This window comes from Ranitomeya imitator, chromosome 6 (genome assembly GCF_032444005.1).
Source record: "Ranitomeya imitator isolate aRanImi1 chromosome 6, aRanImi1.pri, whole genome shotgun sequence".
NCBI lineage: Eukaryota > Metazoa > Chordata > Amphibia > Anura > Dendrobatidae > Ranitomeya > Ranitomeya imitator.
Genome location: NC_091287.1, coordinates 490487387 through 490505913, shown reverse-complemented (window position 1 = coordinate 490505913; position 18527 = coordinate 490487387). Strand labels below are relative to the sequence as shown.

Sequence of the window (18527 nt, the reverse complement as noted above, 5' to 3'; positions counted from 1 at the left end):
TTTTATTGGACACTACTCAGCCCGATGTTATACTATGGGGCAGTGCTGATCTGTGTGCTTTTTTACAGACCGGATTAGTCTATTGAAAAAAAAAAAATAACAGCATACTGCAAATGGCTCTACAATTTGGATCATGCACACCCATTCAAGTCTAGGGATGCATGTAAAACATTGGACTGCACTCGGATGACATCAAAGTGCAGTCCGACATCCACACACTAAGACAATGGAGAAGATGGAGATATTAAGTTCTCCATCTTCATCACACCTGGGCTCCATTTCTCGCATGTGAGAGAGACGGATCACACTAAGCTGACATCTGAGCGTCAATAACATAAATAGGGCATATTCTATGGAATCTATAAGACCGTTATATGAGGACAAAATCCTGAACTTCGCATTCACAAGTAATGATCTGATTGTATTCGTCCTTACAATATGTTACATTACATATGAAAATATTTATCTTAGACAGTTTAGATACTTGACTACTTTAGACATGTTTTAATGAAAATGCAGAAACGATGAGGACTAAACAGAATGGAATAATTTTGGTTGACCGCACATTTTAGCTGAGTGGGCTCCCACCACATTCCACTTGTGTCTGGGACCGTCAGAACCCTGTCATGTTCAATTTGGCCAGTGCTGGCTGGCATTAGTCAAAAATTACCATGCTGAAAACGAGGAGTTTCTTTTCCATGGAGTCACTCAGACACAATATGGCAGGATAGTTCGGATTAGAAACATCAAACAGACCATGGCTAAAGCAATTTTCAATGAAATTACACACAGTTCCTGCCAGGTAGGATGCCCCTACTTGCACTCTGAGTAATGTGACAACATGAAAGTTTAAAGGAAATATTTTTTTAGCGGTTTCAACATTTTTTTTCCCCTGATGTTAGTAGCCGGAATATGGCAAATTCAAACAAATATCCATGTTAAAAAAGAAAAACAAAAAGGAACGAAAATAGACATTCTATTGTCAAATGGCAACGAGAACATATTCATTAACAAAAAAAACAAAAAAACGTTATCCCAAATCCATAAAATGGAGGATAACTTGCTGGCCACTGGGGAATCTGATCACCGGCATCCTCAGTAATCTGCAGATTGGGCTCTGGACCCCCATCTTGAGTAGAGCGGAGGGTGTGAACACTTCATCTCCGCTCCATTCAATGTCTATGGGCTGAAGAGGCCGATTTTTGGAGTTCCAAAGCCCAGACTTCGGGATTGCTGGAATTCCCAGCAATCGGATCCACTACGATCAGAAAGTTATCCCATTGATAACTTTTTTTTGTCCCTTTGTTACACCCCTTTAGGCAATGAAAATCAGCAACAGAGCACAATACATGTGAACGGTGTATACCAAACCTCAGTCACACTTCACAACGTCAATTTGCTCCAGACTTGGAATCGGCAACCGTATTGTGCCAAATTTGTCAAACATTGTGATACAAAAAATGAAGTCAATGACAAACCTGCCATTAAGAAGAGATGTACCCCTTTACATAAATAAAGCCTAGTCCTTTTAATTTTCACTTCAACTTTCTGCAATAATTTCAATATCAATTCCCCATGATTGTCCAGGTTTCTGTTGGCCATTTGCAAATGTGAACACTCAGAGGGTAAAAATCTGTACACACGTACAATGTCTCACAGCTTTCGACAAACGTATTCTATCAAGGCCAAGGATTGCCATGATGAGGTACCTTAGTTAGTTGGTGAATCTAGCACTGGAGACAAAGCAATCGCTCCTTCTGGAACCATAGACTTAAAGTTCAACTGTACTTATAGAAAATGTTTAATTTTTCAAAGAGACATATCCCCATTTTGACCAGTGGAGGTCTGCGTGCGAAGACAACCAGTAATCGCGAAGATGATGGAGCAGAAATGCTCAGCAGATCACTCAGCTCTTCCCAGATTAGAGACTTTCTACAGAGCTCGTCTTCATTGTTGGAGGACAGTAGCGTGTAGCCGAGAAATTTGCTCCTTAATAATAGCAAATGTTGGGGGTCTAAGCCCCTGAACCCCCACTGATCAAAACTCCCCATATTTCTCTAAAATGTCAACATTATTTCACAAGTGCAGTCACAATCTAAGGTGGCCATATGATGCCCTGGATAACATAACCACTGGCCAAAACCATCAGTTGTGGACCATTTAATGGCTAAAGGGGTGTACAGACTCTCCCTCACAGCAGATGTGGGGGAGGGAGAGGATAATTGGACTTACTAGGTATTAACAAGCCTAGTCCTTTGTTTTCACAGGAGATAAGCCAGGACCATCACTCAGCTATCTGAGGTGTATTGCCAGGTTTACTGATGTTTTATATAGCTTTTGTGTTATCTCCCATTTAAAGGAGACTTAAGGTACCGTCACACTAAGCGACGCTGCAGCGATACCGACAACGATCCGGATCGCTGCAGCGTCGCTGTTTGGTCGCTGGAGAGCGGTCACACAGACCGCTCTCCAGCGACCAACGATGCCGGTAACCAGGGTAAACATTGGGTAACTAAGCGCAGGGCCGCGCTTAGTAACCCGATGTTTACCCTGGTTACCATGCTAAAAGTAAAAAAAAACAAACACTACATACTTACCTACCGCTGTCTGTCCTCCAGCGCTGCGCTCTGCTTCTCTGCACTCCTCCTGTACTGGCTGTGAGCCGGAAAGCAGAGCGGTGACGTCACCGCTCTGCTTTCCGGCTCACAGACAGTACAGGAGGAGTGCAGAGCACAGCGCTGGAGGACAGACAGCTGTAGGTAAGTATGTAGTGTTTGTTTTTTTTTACTTTTAGCTTGGTAACCAGGGTAAACATCGGGTTACTAAGCGCGGCCCTGCGCTTAGTTACCCGATGTTTACCCTGGCTACCAGTGAAGACATCGCTGGATCGGTGTCACACACGCCGATCCAGCGATGTCTCCAGGGAGTCCAGCGACGAAATAAAGTTCTGGACTTTATTCAGCGACCAACGATCTCCCAGCAGGGGCCTGATCGTTGGTCGCTGTCACACATAACGATATCGTTAACGATATCGTTGCTACGTCACAAATAGCAACGATATCGTTAACAATATCGTTATGTGTGAAGGTACCTTAAGCGACGCTGCAGCGATACCGACAACGATCCGGATCGCTGCAGCGTCGCTGTTTGGTCGCTGGAGAGCTGTCACACAGACCGCTCTCCAGCGACCAACGATCCCGAGGTCCCCGGTAACCAGGGTAAACATCGGGTAACTAAGCGCAGGGCCGCGCTTAGTAACCCGATGTTTACCCTGGTTACCATCGTTAAAGTAAAAAAAAAACAACCACTACATACTTACCTACCGCTGTCTGTCCTCGACGCTCTGCTTCTCTGCTCTGGCTGTGAGCGCCGGGCAGCCGGAAAGCAGAGCGGTGACGTCACCGCTCTGCTTTCCGGCCGCTGTGCTCACAGCCAGACCAGAGAAGCAGAGCGCCGAGGACAGACAGCGGTAGGTAAGTATGTAGTGGTTGTTTTTTTTACTTTAACGATGGTAACCAGGGTAAACATCGGGTTACTAAGCGCGGCCCTGCGCTTAGTAACCCGATGTTTACCCTGGTTACCAGCGAAGACATCGCTGAATCGGTGTCACACACGCCAATTCAGCGATGTCTGCGGGGAGTCCAGCGACGAAACAAAGTTCTGGACTTTCTTCCCCGACCAGCGACATCACAGCAGGGGCCTGATCGCTGCTGCCTGTCACACTGGACGATATCGCTAGCGAGGACGCTGCAACGTCACGGATCGCTAGCGATATCGTCTAGTGTGATGGTACCGCTTAGGGTACCGTCACACTATAACATTTCGATCGCTACGACGGTACGATTCGTGACGTTCCAGCGATATCGTTACGATATCGCTGTGTCTGACACGCAGCAGCGATCAGGGATCCTGCTGAGAATCGTACGTCGTAGCAGATCGTTTGGAACATTCTTTCGTCGCTGGATCTCCCGCTGTCATCGCTAGATCGGTGTGTGTGACACCGATCTAGCGATGCGTTCGCTTGTAACCAGGGTAAACATCGGGTTACTAAGCGCAGGACCCCCGCCCCCCCCCCCCCCCCTTGAAACATTCCCCTTCAATCCCACCACCCCCCAACCCCACCCAACAAAGCAGCTCACCTTGCTTAGCACTTCCATCATTAGACCAATATACTATCTAATTCCTCGGCCAGTAATATAAGCCACATTTAACATTACCATTAATTAGGAACCTTAATTTACTCTCCCTCTATAATACCCCTATCCCATAGCAATCCTCGGAGACCACATTTTATTGAACATTTCGATGTTCCCTCTTTTTTTTATAAAACCCCTTTTCCAGTGTCAGGCCCTGCTTCACATACTGGAGGAACTCTCCTCTTGACGGCGGTTCTTCCCTAATCCAATTTCGAGCTATTACCTTCCTAGCCATGTATAACAATCTGGCAATAGCTATCTTTAGGTTGTTATCCACTCCAATCTCATCCACACACCCCAGTAGGCACACTATAGGATCCCTTGGCACCTTACATCCATACGCACCTTCCATACGACTCAAAACTACCACCCAAAAGGCAGCCAGTCTCGGACACGTCCACATCATATGGAGTATATCAGCATCTGCAGTTTTACACCTCGGGCATTCAGAATCATCACGCAAACCAGCCTTATATAGCACCATCGGTGACTTATAAACCCTGTGTATCACATAAAGCTGTGACAGTCTATACGGTTCGCTCAGTGACAATCGTGGGACCCATTCTAGCACCGACTCCCAAGTCTCATTCTCCATTGGACCCAGATCCCTCTCCCACTTAGCTCTCGCCATTATTGGAAAACCCAATAGGAAAGTGTGCAACAGATCTTTATACAAAGTAGATATGACTCCGCCAGTAGTGCCTTCATTACACACATACTCCAGTACTATATCCCTCTGAATTCCAATACCTCCGTTTCTACTCTGAACTCCAAAAGCATGCCTCATCCGCAAATACTGAAATTCCCCCACAGTCCCAAGACCAAATTCTGCCTGTAATTGGGAAAATGATTTCAATTCACCTCGCTCAATTATTTGATACACATATTGAATCCCTTTGACTTGCCATTCTGTCAGTACCCCCAAGTGCCTCAAACTCCTGTAAGTTGCTGTTATGCCATAGCGGCGAGAATCTAGTCAAATCCGTGACCCCCCGTATATGTCTCAGCCTACCCCACAGCCTGCATATCAACAACACAGTCGGGTATAATTTCCCCAGAGCCCCCAGGGATCCATCCTCCAAACATTGTACCACTGGCCTTCTTTTTGTCACCACTTCCATCAGCCGCTGTACCGCCCCCGATGACCCTTCCTGCGCCCAGCCTTTTAAATGCTGACTGTGGGCTGCAAGAAAATATATTTCAGGGTTAGGCAATGCCAATCCCCCCATCTTCCTTGGGCCGCTGAAGTGTCTCCAGTTAGATACGCGGATGCTGTCTCCCCCATATCAAATTCCTGAACAGAGAGTTAATCTGTCTAAATCTCCCGCGTGGTATCCAAACTGGCGCATTATGAAGAATATACAGTATTTTTGGCATCAAAATCATTTTAATAAGATTCACCCTACCTACCGCAGATAAATGCAGTTTAAGCCAAGCATCCGCTTTCGCTTGAAGAACACCTAAGATTGGAGTCAGATTTCTATGTATATAGTCAGTAACAGGCATAGATACCCATATTCCAAGGTACTTAAATTGGCTAGTCACCTCCAGTCGCTATCCTCCAGTGGCTCCCCACCATCATCATCCACCTTAAACAAGACAGACTTACTCCAGTTTATCCTAAGTCCCGACACCGATCCGAAACGCTCAATAATCCCAATGGCTCCCTCCAAGGACGTACCCGGGACAGCCAGAAATAGCAGAATGTCATCCGCATACAACGCCACCCTTTCTTCAATCATCCCATATTCAAACCCAGTCACCTCATCAGACCGTCGAAGTTTAGCAGCCAGTGGTTCCACAGCCAGAGCAAACAAAAGAGGAGAGAGCGGACACCCCTGTCTCGTCCCTCTAGCCAGTTGTATGGTCCGTGATAACTCCCCATTTACCCTAACCCTAGCCATCGAGTACATCAGTCGAATCCAGGATATGAACTGCGGTCCAAACCCCATACTCCGGAGCACCTGCCAGAGATATCCCCACTCCACACTATCGAACGCCTTATGAGCGTCTAAAGATGCAATAACTCTCTGGCCACAGTTATCGGATCTGAGTTGCAAATTCATATACAGCCTTCGTAAGTTGATCGCAGTGGACCGATCAGGCATAAAGCCGGACTGGTCTGAGTGCACCAGGCCGGAAATAACACTTGTCAACCTCATCGCCAACACCTTAGCCAGAAGTTTAACGTCTGTAGTAAGCAAGGAGATTGGCCGATATGAATCCGGCTGTGTCGGGTCCTTCCCCTCCTTAGGAATCACCACTATTATGGCCTCCCGCATAGATGCCGGTAGACGACCGCCACTCCTAGCCTCCTCCAGAAGTACCCTTAATTTAGGGATCAGCACTTCCCCAAAGTTTTTATAAATTTCAGCAGGAAATCCATCTACGCCAGGTGCCTTCCCATTAGCCATAGACTGCAGTGCCCGACCCAACTCCTCCTCCGTGATGGGAGCTTCCAAATCTTCTCTATCTATGTCACTCAGCCTTGGGAGCTCCAATTCCTCAAGGAACGCCACCGTGTCCTCCACCGACCCATCTACCTGAGAGGAATATAGGTCCGCATAAAAATCCGCAAAAATGTCCAAAATCTCTGAAGTCTCAGAGACAGCCACACCGCTCCCCGATACCAAGTTGAAACTGTCTTCAACGATGCCGAAGTCCCCGGGTAACCAGGGTAAACATCGGGTTACTAAGCGCAGGGCCGCGCTTAGTAACCAGATATTTACCCTGGTTACCATTGTAAAAGTAAAAAAAAAAAAAACACTACATACTCACATTCTGATGTCTGTCACGTCCCCCGCCGGAATCCACAGGGTTAAAACTGCTTTCGGCAGGAGCGCTGCTAATGCACGCACTGCTGCCGAGAGCTTCCCTGCACTGACTGTGTCAGCGCCGGCAGTAACAGCAGTGACATCACCGCTGTGCTCTGCTTTACGGCCGGCGCTGACACAGTGGATGCGGGTGGACGTGACAGACATCAGAATGTGAGTATGTAGTGGGTTTTTTTTTTTACTTTTACAATGGTAACCAGGGTTAATATCGGGTTACTAAGGGTACCGTCACACTATACGATTTACCTACGATCACGACCAGCGATATGACCTGGCCGTGATCGTAGGTAAATCGTAGTGTGGTCGCTGGGGAGCTGTCACACAGACCGCTCTCCAGCGACCAAGATGCCGAGGTCCCTGGGTAACCAGGGTAAACATCGGGTAACTAAGCGCAGGACCGCGCTTAGTTACCCGATGTTTACCCTGGTTACAAGCGTTAAACTAAAAAAAAAACAAACAGCACATACTTACATTCTGGTGTCCGTCAGGTCCCTTGCAGTCTCCTTCCAGCACTGTGACTGCCGGCCGTAAAGTGAAAGCAGAGCACAGCGGCTGTGCTTTCACTTTCACTTTACGGCCGGCAGTCACTGAGTGCGGGAAGCAGACTGCAAGGGACCTGACGGACACCAGAATGTAAGTATGTGCTGTTTGGTTTTTTTTAGTTTAACGCTTGTAACCAGGGTAAACATCGGGTAACTAAGCGCGGTCCTGCGCTTAGTTACCCGATGTTTACCCTGGTTACAAGTGAACGCATCGCTGGATCGCATCGCTAGATCGCTAGATCGGTGTCACACACACCGATCTAGCGATGACAGCGGGAGATCCAGCGATGAAAGAAAGTTCTAAACGATCTGCTACGACGTACGATTCTCAACAGGATCCCTGATCGCTGCTGCGTGTCAGACACAGCGATATCGTAACGATATCGCTGGAACGTCACGAATCGTACCGTCGTAGCGATCGAAATGTTATAGTGTGACGGTACCCTAAGCGCGGCCCTGCCCTGGTCGCTGTCACACATAACGAGATCGTTAGCGGGATCGTTGCTACGTCACCAAAAGCGTGACGTTGCAACGATATCATTATGTGTGACGGTACCTTTACTGTATTACAATCTGCTGTTGTCTCATTAACATCTTGTTGTATAACATTTATATTTTCTATGTCCCAGGATGCAGAACTTACTGATGTAATGAAGATCTGACTATATAGTAGAAACAATCACAAAAAAGACAATACGAGCAGAGGGTGACACAAACTGCTTCTACTAAACATATAAACTTTAGTTACTTCCTTACTGACCTTATGAGAACAAGAGTCCAAAATAAATTCTGCTCGTATTCCATTATTTTCTGGACTTCTGTAGTCAAACAGTGAATTTGTGAGATATGCGTTTCCTTTGTTGCTTAAACTCTCCCCACATGTAAAGAAACAGGCCTCCTGGAGAAAAGGAGAGAAGTCACAATATTACATATACAATGCTTTACTTCGCTCCCTAATTCTTTGCTATATCACCATTATTTATAAGGAGAGGCTTCATAGCATTACGATTATTTAATGGCCTCATGCTCGATCTCGAGTCATGGCTACTTGATGGATGAACAATCTGTAGGAAGATCCATCTTGTGCAAGCCTAGATAGGTCAACCAGGGTCTTCTCTGCCGTTATCTTGATTGTATCAAGCCATGGTGTTGCTGGTCTTCCTCTTCACCTTCTTCCGACCATGATGTCCTTCTCCAGTGATTCTACAGTAGGCAAGTTGTAGCTTGGTGATCTTTGCTTTCAGTGACATCTCTGTAGTCTTACTTGATTTGGTCCAAAATTGTTTTTTTGTTCTTCTCATCCATCATTATGATACCACAAAATACGTGACTATCAATTTTATTACTGCAGCAGTGCCAATTCATCTGCTTAAGAAACAAAATTAAGGATTGGCTAGACGGTATGGCCAGCCACATCCAACTAAACCTCCTATTGCAATAGCCATATGGCCACCCGACTGGCTGCCACCGCACCGTCTGACCATACCCTTATGTAATAGGATTCTGCATGTCATTTCATTTTTTTTTTCTTTTTTTCAAAATATTTCAGGGTAAGAAAACTGCAGAAAGCATTTTTATTTTAAGGTTTTTTTTCCAAGTCTCTTCCAGCCTGGATGTGACCTGACCACTGACATCACTGACTGGCTGTAGGGTGAGATGACTGGTGGCCTGGATGTGACCTGACCACTGACATCACTGACTGGCTGTAGGGTGAGATGACTGGTGGCCTGGATGTGACCTGACCGCTGACATCACTGACTGGCTGTAGGGTGAGATGACTGGTGGCCTGGATGTGACCTGACCACTGACATCACTGACTGGCTGTAGGGTGAGATGACTGGTGGCCTGGATGTGACCTGACCACTGACATCACTGACTGGCTGTAGGGTGAGATGACTGGTGGCCTGGATGTGACCTGACCACTGACATCACTGACTGGCTGTAGGGTGAGATGACTGGTGGCCTGGATGTGACCTGACCACTGACATCACTGACTGGCTGTAGGGTGAGATGACTGGTGGCCTGGATGTGACCTGACCACTGACATCACTGACTGGCTGTAGGGTGAGATGACTGGTGGCCTGGATGTGACCTGACCACTGACATCACTGACTGGCTGTAGGGTGAGATGACTGGTGGCCTGGATGTGACCTGACCACTGACATCACTGACTGGCTGTAGGGTGAGATGACTGGTGGCCTGGATGTGACCTGACCACTGACATCACTGACTGGCTGTAGGGTGAGATGACTGGTGGCCTGGATGTGACCTGACCACTGACATCACTGACTGGCTGTAGGGTGAGATGACTGGTGGCCTGGATGTGACCTGACCACTGACATCACTGACTGGCTGTAGGGTGAGATGACTGGTGGCCTGGATGTGACCTGACCACTGACATCACTGACTGGCTGTAGGGTGAGATGACTGGTGGCCTGGATGTGACCTGACCACTGACATCACTGACTGGCTGTAGGGTGAGATGACTGGTGGCCTGGATGTGACCTGACCACTGACATCACTGACTGGCTGTAGGGTGAGATGACTGGTGGCCTGGATGTGACCTGACCACTGACATCACTGACTGGCTGTAGGGTGAGATGACTGGTGGTCTGGATGTAATCACTTCGGATCAGGCAGAGCGACAAGGCTGGAGCTGGGGGAGGATTTCAGTGGCAAGTGTAGGTTGGTTCTTTTTTTTTATAAGGATCTTTCTCCTCCGTAGATGTCAGGAAACTGGAAAAACCCTCTGTGCGTTAGTTGCAGCTTTTGTCGTTTTCAGTCATCAACATAGCCATGAATGACCTTCAAATAGATAAGTGTTCGGAGATCAGTTCTACAGTCTACCATAATTCACTAAAACCAGGAAGCCATCGATGACAGCTTTGGGTAGAAGGAAAGCACTTATTTTTCCATGTCAACTAAGAAAAAGGAGTATACCATGCCTACTGAGAGTGCCAGGCACTATGAAGCATCACCTTAGAACATCTAAAGGTAAGCGGTGACTGACCACCATTTCTGTTCTTGGTGGGGACCGCTTGTTAGAAGTAGAAGCATATTGTTTGTACAAATGCAAAATAATGAAAGAACAAATAGTAACAACAGATGGCAAAATATCGGTACTCACACAATCGGCTCCAATTGTATTTTCTTCAAAGTCTTTGATTCCCATAATCCCTTTAAGGCATAAAGCTTGATTTCCAACAAAGCCAACTTGGCAATCAAAGAATGGTTCACCCTTCATAAGAACCTACATAACAAGAACAGATAATATAGACATAATGTTATAAAACCATCTTGCACCTAACAACCTTAAAAAGGGGCTGTCTACATATCTATCTTCAGGAGCGCACCGTTCCCCTTTTTTGCCGGCTTCCTACCTGCCGAGGGGTGGTGAGCTCATGAATGATTGAAAGTTCGGAACAAGTGGCATCGCTGCACTGATGGCCAAAACTCTGCGCTGTCCAATGCTTCACACATAGGCAGCTGTGTCTCTGCAACATCTGAGAAGTGCAGGGACAATGACGCTGGCAGGATACGGCCATCAGGCCAGGTCCAGATACGCGCTTTCAAACTGTAAAGCTAAGAGCTTGCAAATGCTATGCTCCTTGCCTAGGAGACTGCGCACAGCTGATACACGGCAGAGGTGGCCGGAAACCTAAGCAATATAAAATTTAAAAAAAAGATTTTTCATAAGAGATTAACTGCAAAGTTGCATTTATGATGTTGAGAAAACCCCTCTAAAAGAAGATAGTGCTCTTGTAATGTTCCTAGTGATATAAATAACATATATTACTAATAGTGATGAGCGAGAGTGCTTGGATAAGGTGTTATCTGAGCATGCTCGGGTGCTAACCCAGTGACTTCGGCGTGCTCGAATAATATGTTAGAGTCCCCACACCTGAATGTCTCGTGATTGTTTGTTAGACAATCCCTGCATGTGTTGAGGCTGTTGAACAGCCGTGAGCTATGCAGTCAAGGGGACTCAATCATATTAATCGAGCACGCCGAAGACACTTGGATAGTACCCAAGCATGCTCAGATAACACCTTATCCCAGCACGTTCGCTCATCACTAATCACTAGCAATTAATTTTCTATTGTACCGTAAATGCCAATCCTATATTTTTTACATTCTTGGGTTTTAAACATATCTCTAAATATAACCAATTTTTGTCTCTGACTTTCCCTTACCAGCAAATCAACAAATTGTGGTCTTCATGTGACAAATAATGCGTTCATACTGATGTCACATGACTGAGAAAAAGAAAAGTTTAGTGATCAACTGATGATTTCATGTTCTCAGCCAAGTTCTGTGAATCTGGGACAATAATTAAGCAAAATACTTTTGCATATTAGGAAGAAAATGATAATTCTCGCTTTTTGACAATCTTGGACAGTATTCTATGACTTTCCAGCCTTACAACAACTGCTCATTCAGGCAGTTTCCAAAACTCATTTAGGACACGCATTTCCTTTGGAAAACCCGTTATGATCCTTTCTTATTTTTTTCTATTCTTATTTCTTTATGTCCTTTCTGAAACCTTCATGACTAGTTACCCTTTTCTTTTTTTATTTTTAAAAACATTTTACAATTACGTGCAAAATAGTAATTTAAGATATAATAATGTATTCAGCCATCTCAACAGTCCTATCCCAGGATAAAAAAAAAACCACCAAGATACAAAAGTTTTAATCTTGTCTTTTGTTATTCACCCAATATCCAGAAATGTTCATGAACTTGAATGTTCTGCCTTATCTCTGGAATGCCATTTATCTATGTGGTTATTATCTGCTGCTTGCTTATTTTACCTGGTTGAGATATATATACATCTGTGCAAAACTCAATAATTGGTGGTTGAATTACTATTGACACCTTTGAAGTAGGAAAAACTGTAAATTTTTCGTGATCTAAGATTCTTTTTCTTGTGAGTAAGTCTGGCAGCAATATAGGCTGGATGTAAGGCCTGTTTGTATCTGGGGTGCTCATATTTGCCAGCACAGCTTCTATCCTGCACTAATTTCCTCTTTATGTGCATTACTCCATTTCTATCGCCTGTTTTCTCTATCCTCAGACTGTACATTCCTTCTCTCCACCCTACAGATCTGTGTACAATCTCATCCCTTCTTCTATATCGACCATAAACAGAAAGGAAGGGGGAGGGCTACCAAACCAGGAGCTCTGAAGGATTTGCAAAAGATCAGTTTTGCAAAATCACTTGATAACAACTTTACATTCCTACACCAAAATGGTAAAAAATTTGTAATGAATATTATTTTGAAAGTTGCTTAAAGGGGTTGTTTGGGGCTTGTGGCGAAATAATGCAGTCACTATATGTGGCTGAAGACTTTTCAGTCCTCACGGTGTGCACACTGCATGCTGTAAGGATTCTCCACTGTTCTAGTCACATTCTGACTAGACATGTGCGGCCTCACTCCACACTAGTTCATTTAGCGAGCCCATGCACGTCTAGATGGAATGTGGCAGCTTAGTATGCATACTGAATATTTGTGATAACGTGACCTCCACGTTAGAATTCTGACACCGCGTGATGCACACACTGAGGACTCGGAAGTCTACAGTCACTAACTAACTGCAGACTTTGACTCAGATAATCACTTTAAGTTTGTATTTAGGAATCAAATGAACAATTGCGAATGTGTATAGCAAAATCTAAATATGACACATACAAACAGAATATTGTAAACATTAAACTAAAAATATTTAATTATTTTCATATATTATTGTGAATTTTAATACCTAAAAACAGGAGAAGCCTAACCATGCATTTTGGAAAGCTGTAAAAAAATAATGACCTCAATGGTGGTGCCTTCTTGCTCCCAGCGTATGACTTCTCTGGATTTCACCTTCTGGGGGCTGTAATAACTGCTCTCGGCTTGCATTTCAGTAAGCTGGAAAACAATACGACACACACCTTCATTCCAGGCCAGCGCCAGCATTAAAGAGTGGCAATCTGTCATTACTAGACTGCATTGATGAAGACAAATTAAAGTTCACTATTGGCTAAAGTGTATTATTGGACAGGAAACAGGTGCAACGAAACAGCTGCAAGACATTAACCACACCACTGCATAGGAGGCTGACGTTAAATATGCCGAGCGTAATGTAAAGCGGGGCAGGAGCCCATCCAGTCAGCAGACTGCCTTTCATTTACTTTCACCTTTTCTCTCAACGCTGAATTTATACATTGGATGAAAAATGGCCGGCTATCTTAAAACAACACGTGTGCGGTGCGCAGCCCCTAAAATGTCACTGCTCTTGCAAATCACGTACAGCGCAGATTAAGTGACAGGCAAAAGGTTAAACGTTAGTCATTCAGCTCTTCTTGTAGATATTTACATCTATATCTGTCAAGACATTAACGGCATATTATATAGGTAATGTATGCAAGAACAGGGAAGGAGAAGAAACACTCAAGTTCTCATGTGTCCCCAGCTAATAAATCCCAAACTCTTCAGAATTATTGATAGGCGAGCTAGATTTCAGGTGGAAAAATGTGGATTATTATTTTTTTAGGCTCACTGATTAATATGGTATTACAAACATAACCTGTCTCTTCTCATCTTACGCGGTTGTTTTGGTTTTTACTTCTTCCGTACATACAGCACTCTTAGGCTGTGTGCACACATTGCTGATTTTTCGCGTTTTTTCGCTATAAAACCGCAAAAAAAAACAGCATACATTATGCATCCCATCATTTAGAATGAATTCTGCAATTTTTGTGCACATGATGCGTTTTTTCCCGCAAAAAAAAACGCATCGCGGTAAAAAAAAAAAAAAACACACCGCATGTTCATTAATTTTGCGGATTTTTTGCGGATTTCCCACTATATAATGCATTGGAAAATGTCCAGAAAAATCCGCAAAAAAACCACACCAAAACCGCACCAAAAACGTGGTAAAAAAACGCATGCAGAATTCTTGCAGAAAATTTCAGGTTTTTCTCAGGAAATTTCTGCAAGAAATCCTGAACGTGTGCACATAGCCTTAGGGCTTGTGCACACGTTGCAGATTTGGTCTGTTTTGGCCATGCAGACTTTATAGAAAAACCTGAAGCAATCCCGGCAAAGTGAATGAGAAACCTGAAGTGTCATGCACACGTTGTTTATTTTTGACTTGCAGAAAATAATCTTCAACGTGTCAATTCTCTGGGGGGTTTTGCCCTGCGGTTTTCACCACTGATTACTCTCAAATTGGGCAAAAACTTGGGTTTTTTCCGCTATGTTTTTCCTGCCAAGAGCTGCAGAAATGGTGCAAAAATTTTACTCAGTGTGTGCACATGCCCTTAAAGATAAAGATTTTCAATGTTTTCAGTAAAAGCAGTCTTATGTAACACATGGAGAGTTGCCTTAGATATGTTTTCCACTGATCCACACAGATCAGACTCCTGAGGGCTCCAGCTAATAACGGTTTCACGGTGTTTGGCTTGTCATTTTTCCTGCAATGGTCATTCGTGGGGAAATTTAGTACTAGACGTAACAAATGAATGGCAGACCCCAGCAATACACCAACAGCCATAACCGGATAGGACTAGTGATGAGCGAGTGTACTCGTTGCTCGGGTTTTCCCTAGCACGCTCGGGTGGTCTCCGAGCAATTGTTAGTGCTCAGAGAATTAGCTTTCTTTTCGGCAGCTGAATGATTTACAGCTACTAGACAGCTTGATTACATGTGGGGATTCCCTAGCAACCAGGCAACCCCCACATGTACTCAGGCTGGCTAATAGCTGTAAATCATTCAGTTGCCGGGATGAAAACGAAATCTCCGAGCAGTCATAAATACTCGGAGGTCACCCAAGCAACGGGTACACTCGCTCATCATTAGATAGGACCACTGCTTGGTAGTGGTCCTCCACTCTTCCCCAGAAGAACTGTTGCAAAGGCAAAAAGACAATATTTCCCTTAATACAGAAGGTGTCACTGCATTAGGGCGCAGATTTATTGGGTTCATGTTGTTTGATCAGGAGTGCACCGCTGCTCTGCCCCCCAGATTCCAGTTTGCCGGGGTACTGTGCTTTTGACAGACAGTTTGGACCAGTGGCCTGGCCATGCTCCATGCGTGAACTGGTTGCTCGGACATCTCCCATGCTGCAGACAAACAGCTTTGTCTCTGCAGTGTCGGAGGAGCACTGAAGTTGGCCAGATCCAGCAAAGAGCTTGTAAGCACTGTGCTCCTTGTCTAGAGAAAACGCCACCACTTATAGACTGACTAGATAATTAAAAATCCTTCCCTTTGTGAGAACAGAGATGATCTACTATATAATTGTCTAAGGGTCACTTCCGTCTGTCTGTCCTTCTGTCACGGTTAGTCATTCGCTGATTGGTCTCGGCAGCTGCCTGTCATAGCTGCCGCGACCAATCAGCGACAGCCACAGTCCGGAAAAAATGGCCGCTCCTTCCTCCCTGCAGTCAGTGCCCGGCGTCCGCATACTCCACTCCGGTCAGCACTCACACAGGGTTAATGGCAGCGTTGACCGCGGTGTAACGCACTCGGTTAACGCTGCTATTAACCCTGTGTGACCACCTTTTTACTATTCATGCTGCCTATGCAGCATGAATAGTAAAAATATCTAATGTTAAAAATAATTTAAAAAATAAAAAATAGTTACATACTCACCCTCCAGATCAGGAACCGGCCTTTTCCGCTCCGCGCGACGTCCCGGTGACCGCTGCATGCATTATGGTCTCGCGAGATGATGACGTACGGTCTCGCGAGACCGCTACGTCATCATTGCGCGAGACCGCAATGCACTCTTGGGACCGGACTGCGCGCCAAGCATCGGGAATCGGCTGCTTCGATACAGAGGCTCCAGGAGGGAAGTATGTAACTATTTTTTATTTTAATTTTTTTTTTTTTTAACAGGGATATGGTGCATACTATGTGACTGTGCTGTATATGTGACTGGGCAATATACTACGTGGCTCTGTGCTGTATACTACGTGGCTCTGTGCTGTATACTACGTGGCTCTGTGCTGTATACTACGTGGCTCTGTGCTGTATACTACGTGGCTCTGTGCTGTATACTATGTGGCTTTGTGCTGTATACTACGTGGCTCTGTGCTGTATACAACGTGGCTCTGTGCTGTATACTATGTGGCTTTGTGCGTAGCTAGGCAATATACTATGTGACTGGGCAATATACTACGTGAACTACGTGGCTGGGCAATATACTACGTGGCTGGGCAATATACTACGTGGCTGGGCAATATACTACGTGGCTGGGCAATATACTATGTGGCTGGGCAATATACTACGTGGCTTGGCAATATACTACGTGACTGGGCAATATACTACGTGACTGGGCAATATACTACGTGACTGGGCAATATACTACGTGGCTGGGCAATATACTACGTGGCTGGGCAATATACTACGTGGCTGGGCAATATACTACGTGACTGGGCAATATACTACGTGGCTGGGCAATATACTACGTGGCTGGGCAATATACTACGTGGCTGGGCAATATACTACGTGGCTGGGCAATATACTACGTGACTGGGCAATATACTACATGCTTGTGCAATATACTACGTGGACATACATATTCTAGAATACCCAATGCGTTAGAATCAGGCCACCATCTAGTATTTAATAAGAGGTAATTAGGGCAGCACGGTGGCTCAGTGGTTACCACTATTTCGTTGCAGTGCTGGGTTCAAATCCCACCTAGGACAATATCTGCATTTAGTCTGTATGTTCTCCCCATGTTTTTGTGTGTTACCTTCCCCACTTCAAAGACATACTGATAGGGAATGTAGACCGAGTCCCAATGAGGACAGCGATGATGTTTGTAAAGTGCTGCGGAATATGATGTCACTATATAAATCAGTTAAATAGCAAAATTACTGGATTTTAAAAGCACTTGGCTAACTTACCCATTTAACCAAAGGAAAATAGGTGATCTGTAGCTATGGTTAACCCTACCTGGTATGAATGTATACATGAATTATGTGGGGGTCCTTAAAGGGAACTCGATACCAAAAGGACACTATGTACTGTATGTATTGCTATGTGAATATTCTACCTAACAAACCCTTTCTATTCTCTAAAGAATTACTGCAAATTGCAAAAAAAAAACTTTGGCAGCAAAACAAAAATTAGTGGCTGACTAGTCAAAAGGTTGTTTTTGTTTTTCTCAGGCAAGTAATCCTACTAATCATGTTATCATGCCCCTGCGAGTATTATGATCTGCAAGAGTGGCGTCACCATTGTCTCTTAGCAAATCTATACCTCTTTGACAATGCGCAATAAACCGGGTATAGCTGCTGTGATTGGCAGTGTCTGGGGAGAGGGGAGAAAGTCTTCACCAACAGAAGACAACTCTGATGAAACACCCAATTGGACTGCAAGCAGAGATTTCACATATTGCGCTCCAGAAGAAACAAATGTGAATTATCTCTGAAAAAGTGTGACAGAGCACAAATCAAAAACAAGCGGCAGAATCAGGGAGCTCATTAAATTTCAGAGGGTATTTAGTTTAATTTTTTTCACCAAGTGACAGGTCCTCCTTAAAACTTTTTCACCCGACAAGCAAGTATTTTTCTGGTTTGTTGGGTGATTGGCAGCCTGTTTAGATATGTCAATAATTGGGAAATGAGCGTTTCGAGAAATGCTCGTTGACGTTTACAGTCTAGTGTAAAAGCATTATAAGACTGGACGAATGTCATAAAATAACACAAGACACATATTGGAATGTGATGCAAAACAAGACAGCTTTAAGAAAAAAATCTTAAATATAGCCTAATTTCTCTTTCCTTCCCATCAGCTGTCAGCAATTATTGCAGAGGAAAAGCAATTAATTGATTAAAAGAACTCAAACATTACAAGAACAATTTTCAACAGTATTAGGAAAATGTTACGTTTAATTTGGCATGTTTTTTCCCCATTTCCTTGGAATGGTATCAACCACTCAGAATTCTAATGCAGAAATAT

General features: G+C 44.6%; 1 protein-coding gene across 1 annotated transcript in view; it reads right to left on the bottom strand.

Moving 5' to 3' along the window:
* VPS13B (vacuolar protein sorting 13 homolog B) overlaps window positions 1-18527 on the bottom strand; it is a 1386889-nt gene that overhangs the window by 1140651 nt on the left and 227711 nt on the right. Inside the window, exons 9-11 of the mRNA XM_069731647.1 lie at window positions 13389-13484; window positions 10700-10822; window positions 8333-8470 (exon numbers count right to left, since the gene is read on the bottom strand). Of these exons, the coding sequence (XP_069587748.1) occupies window positions 8333-8470; window positions 10700-10822; window positions 13389-13484 (357 nt within the window). The remainder of the gene's footprint in view (window positions 1-8332; window positions 8471-10699; window positions 10823-13388; window positions 13485-18527) is intronic.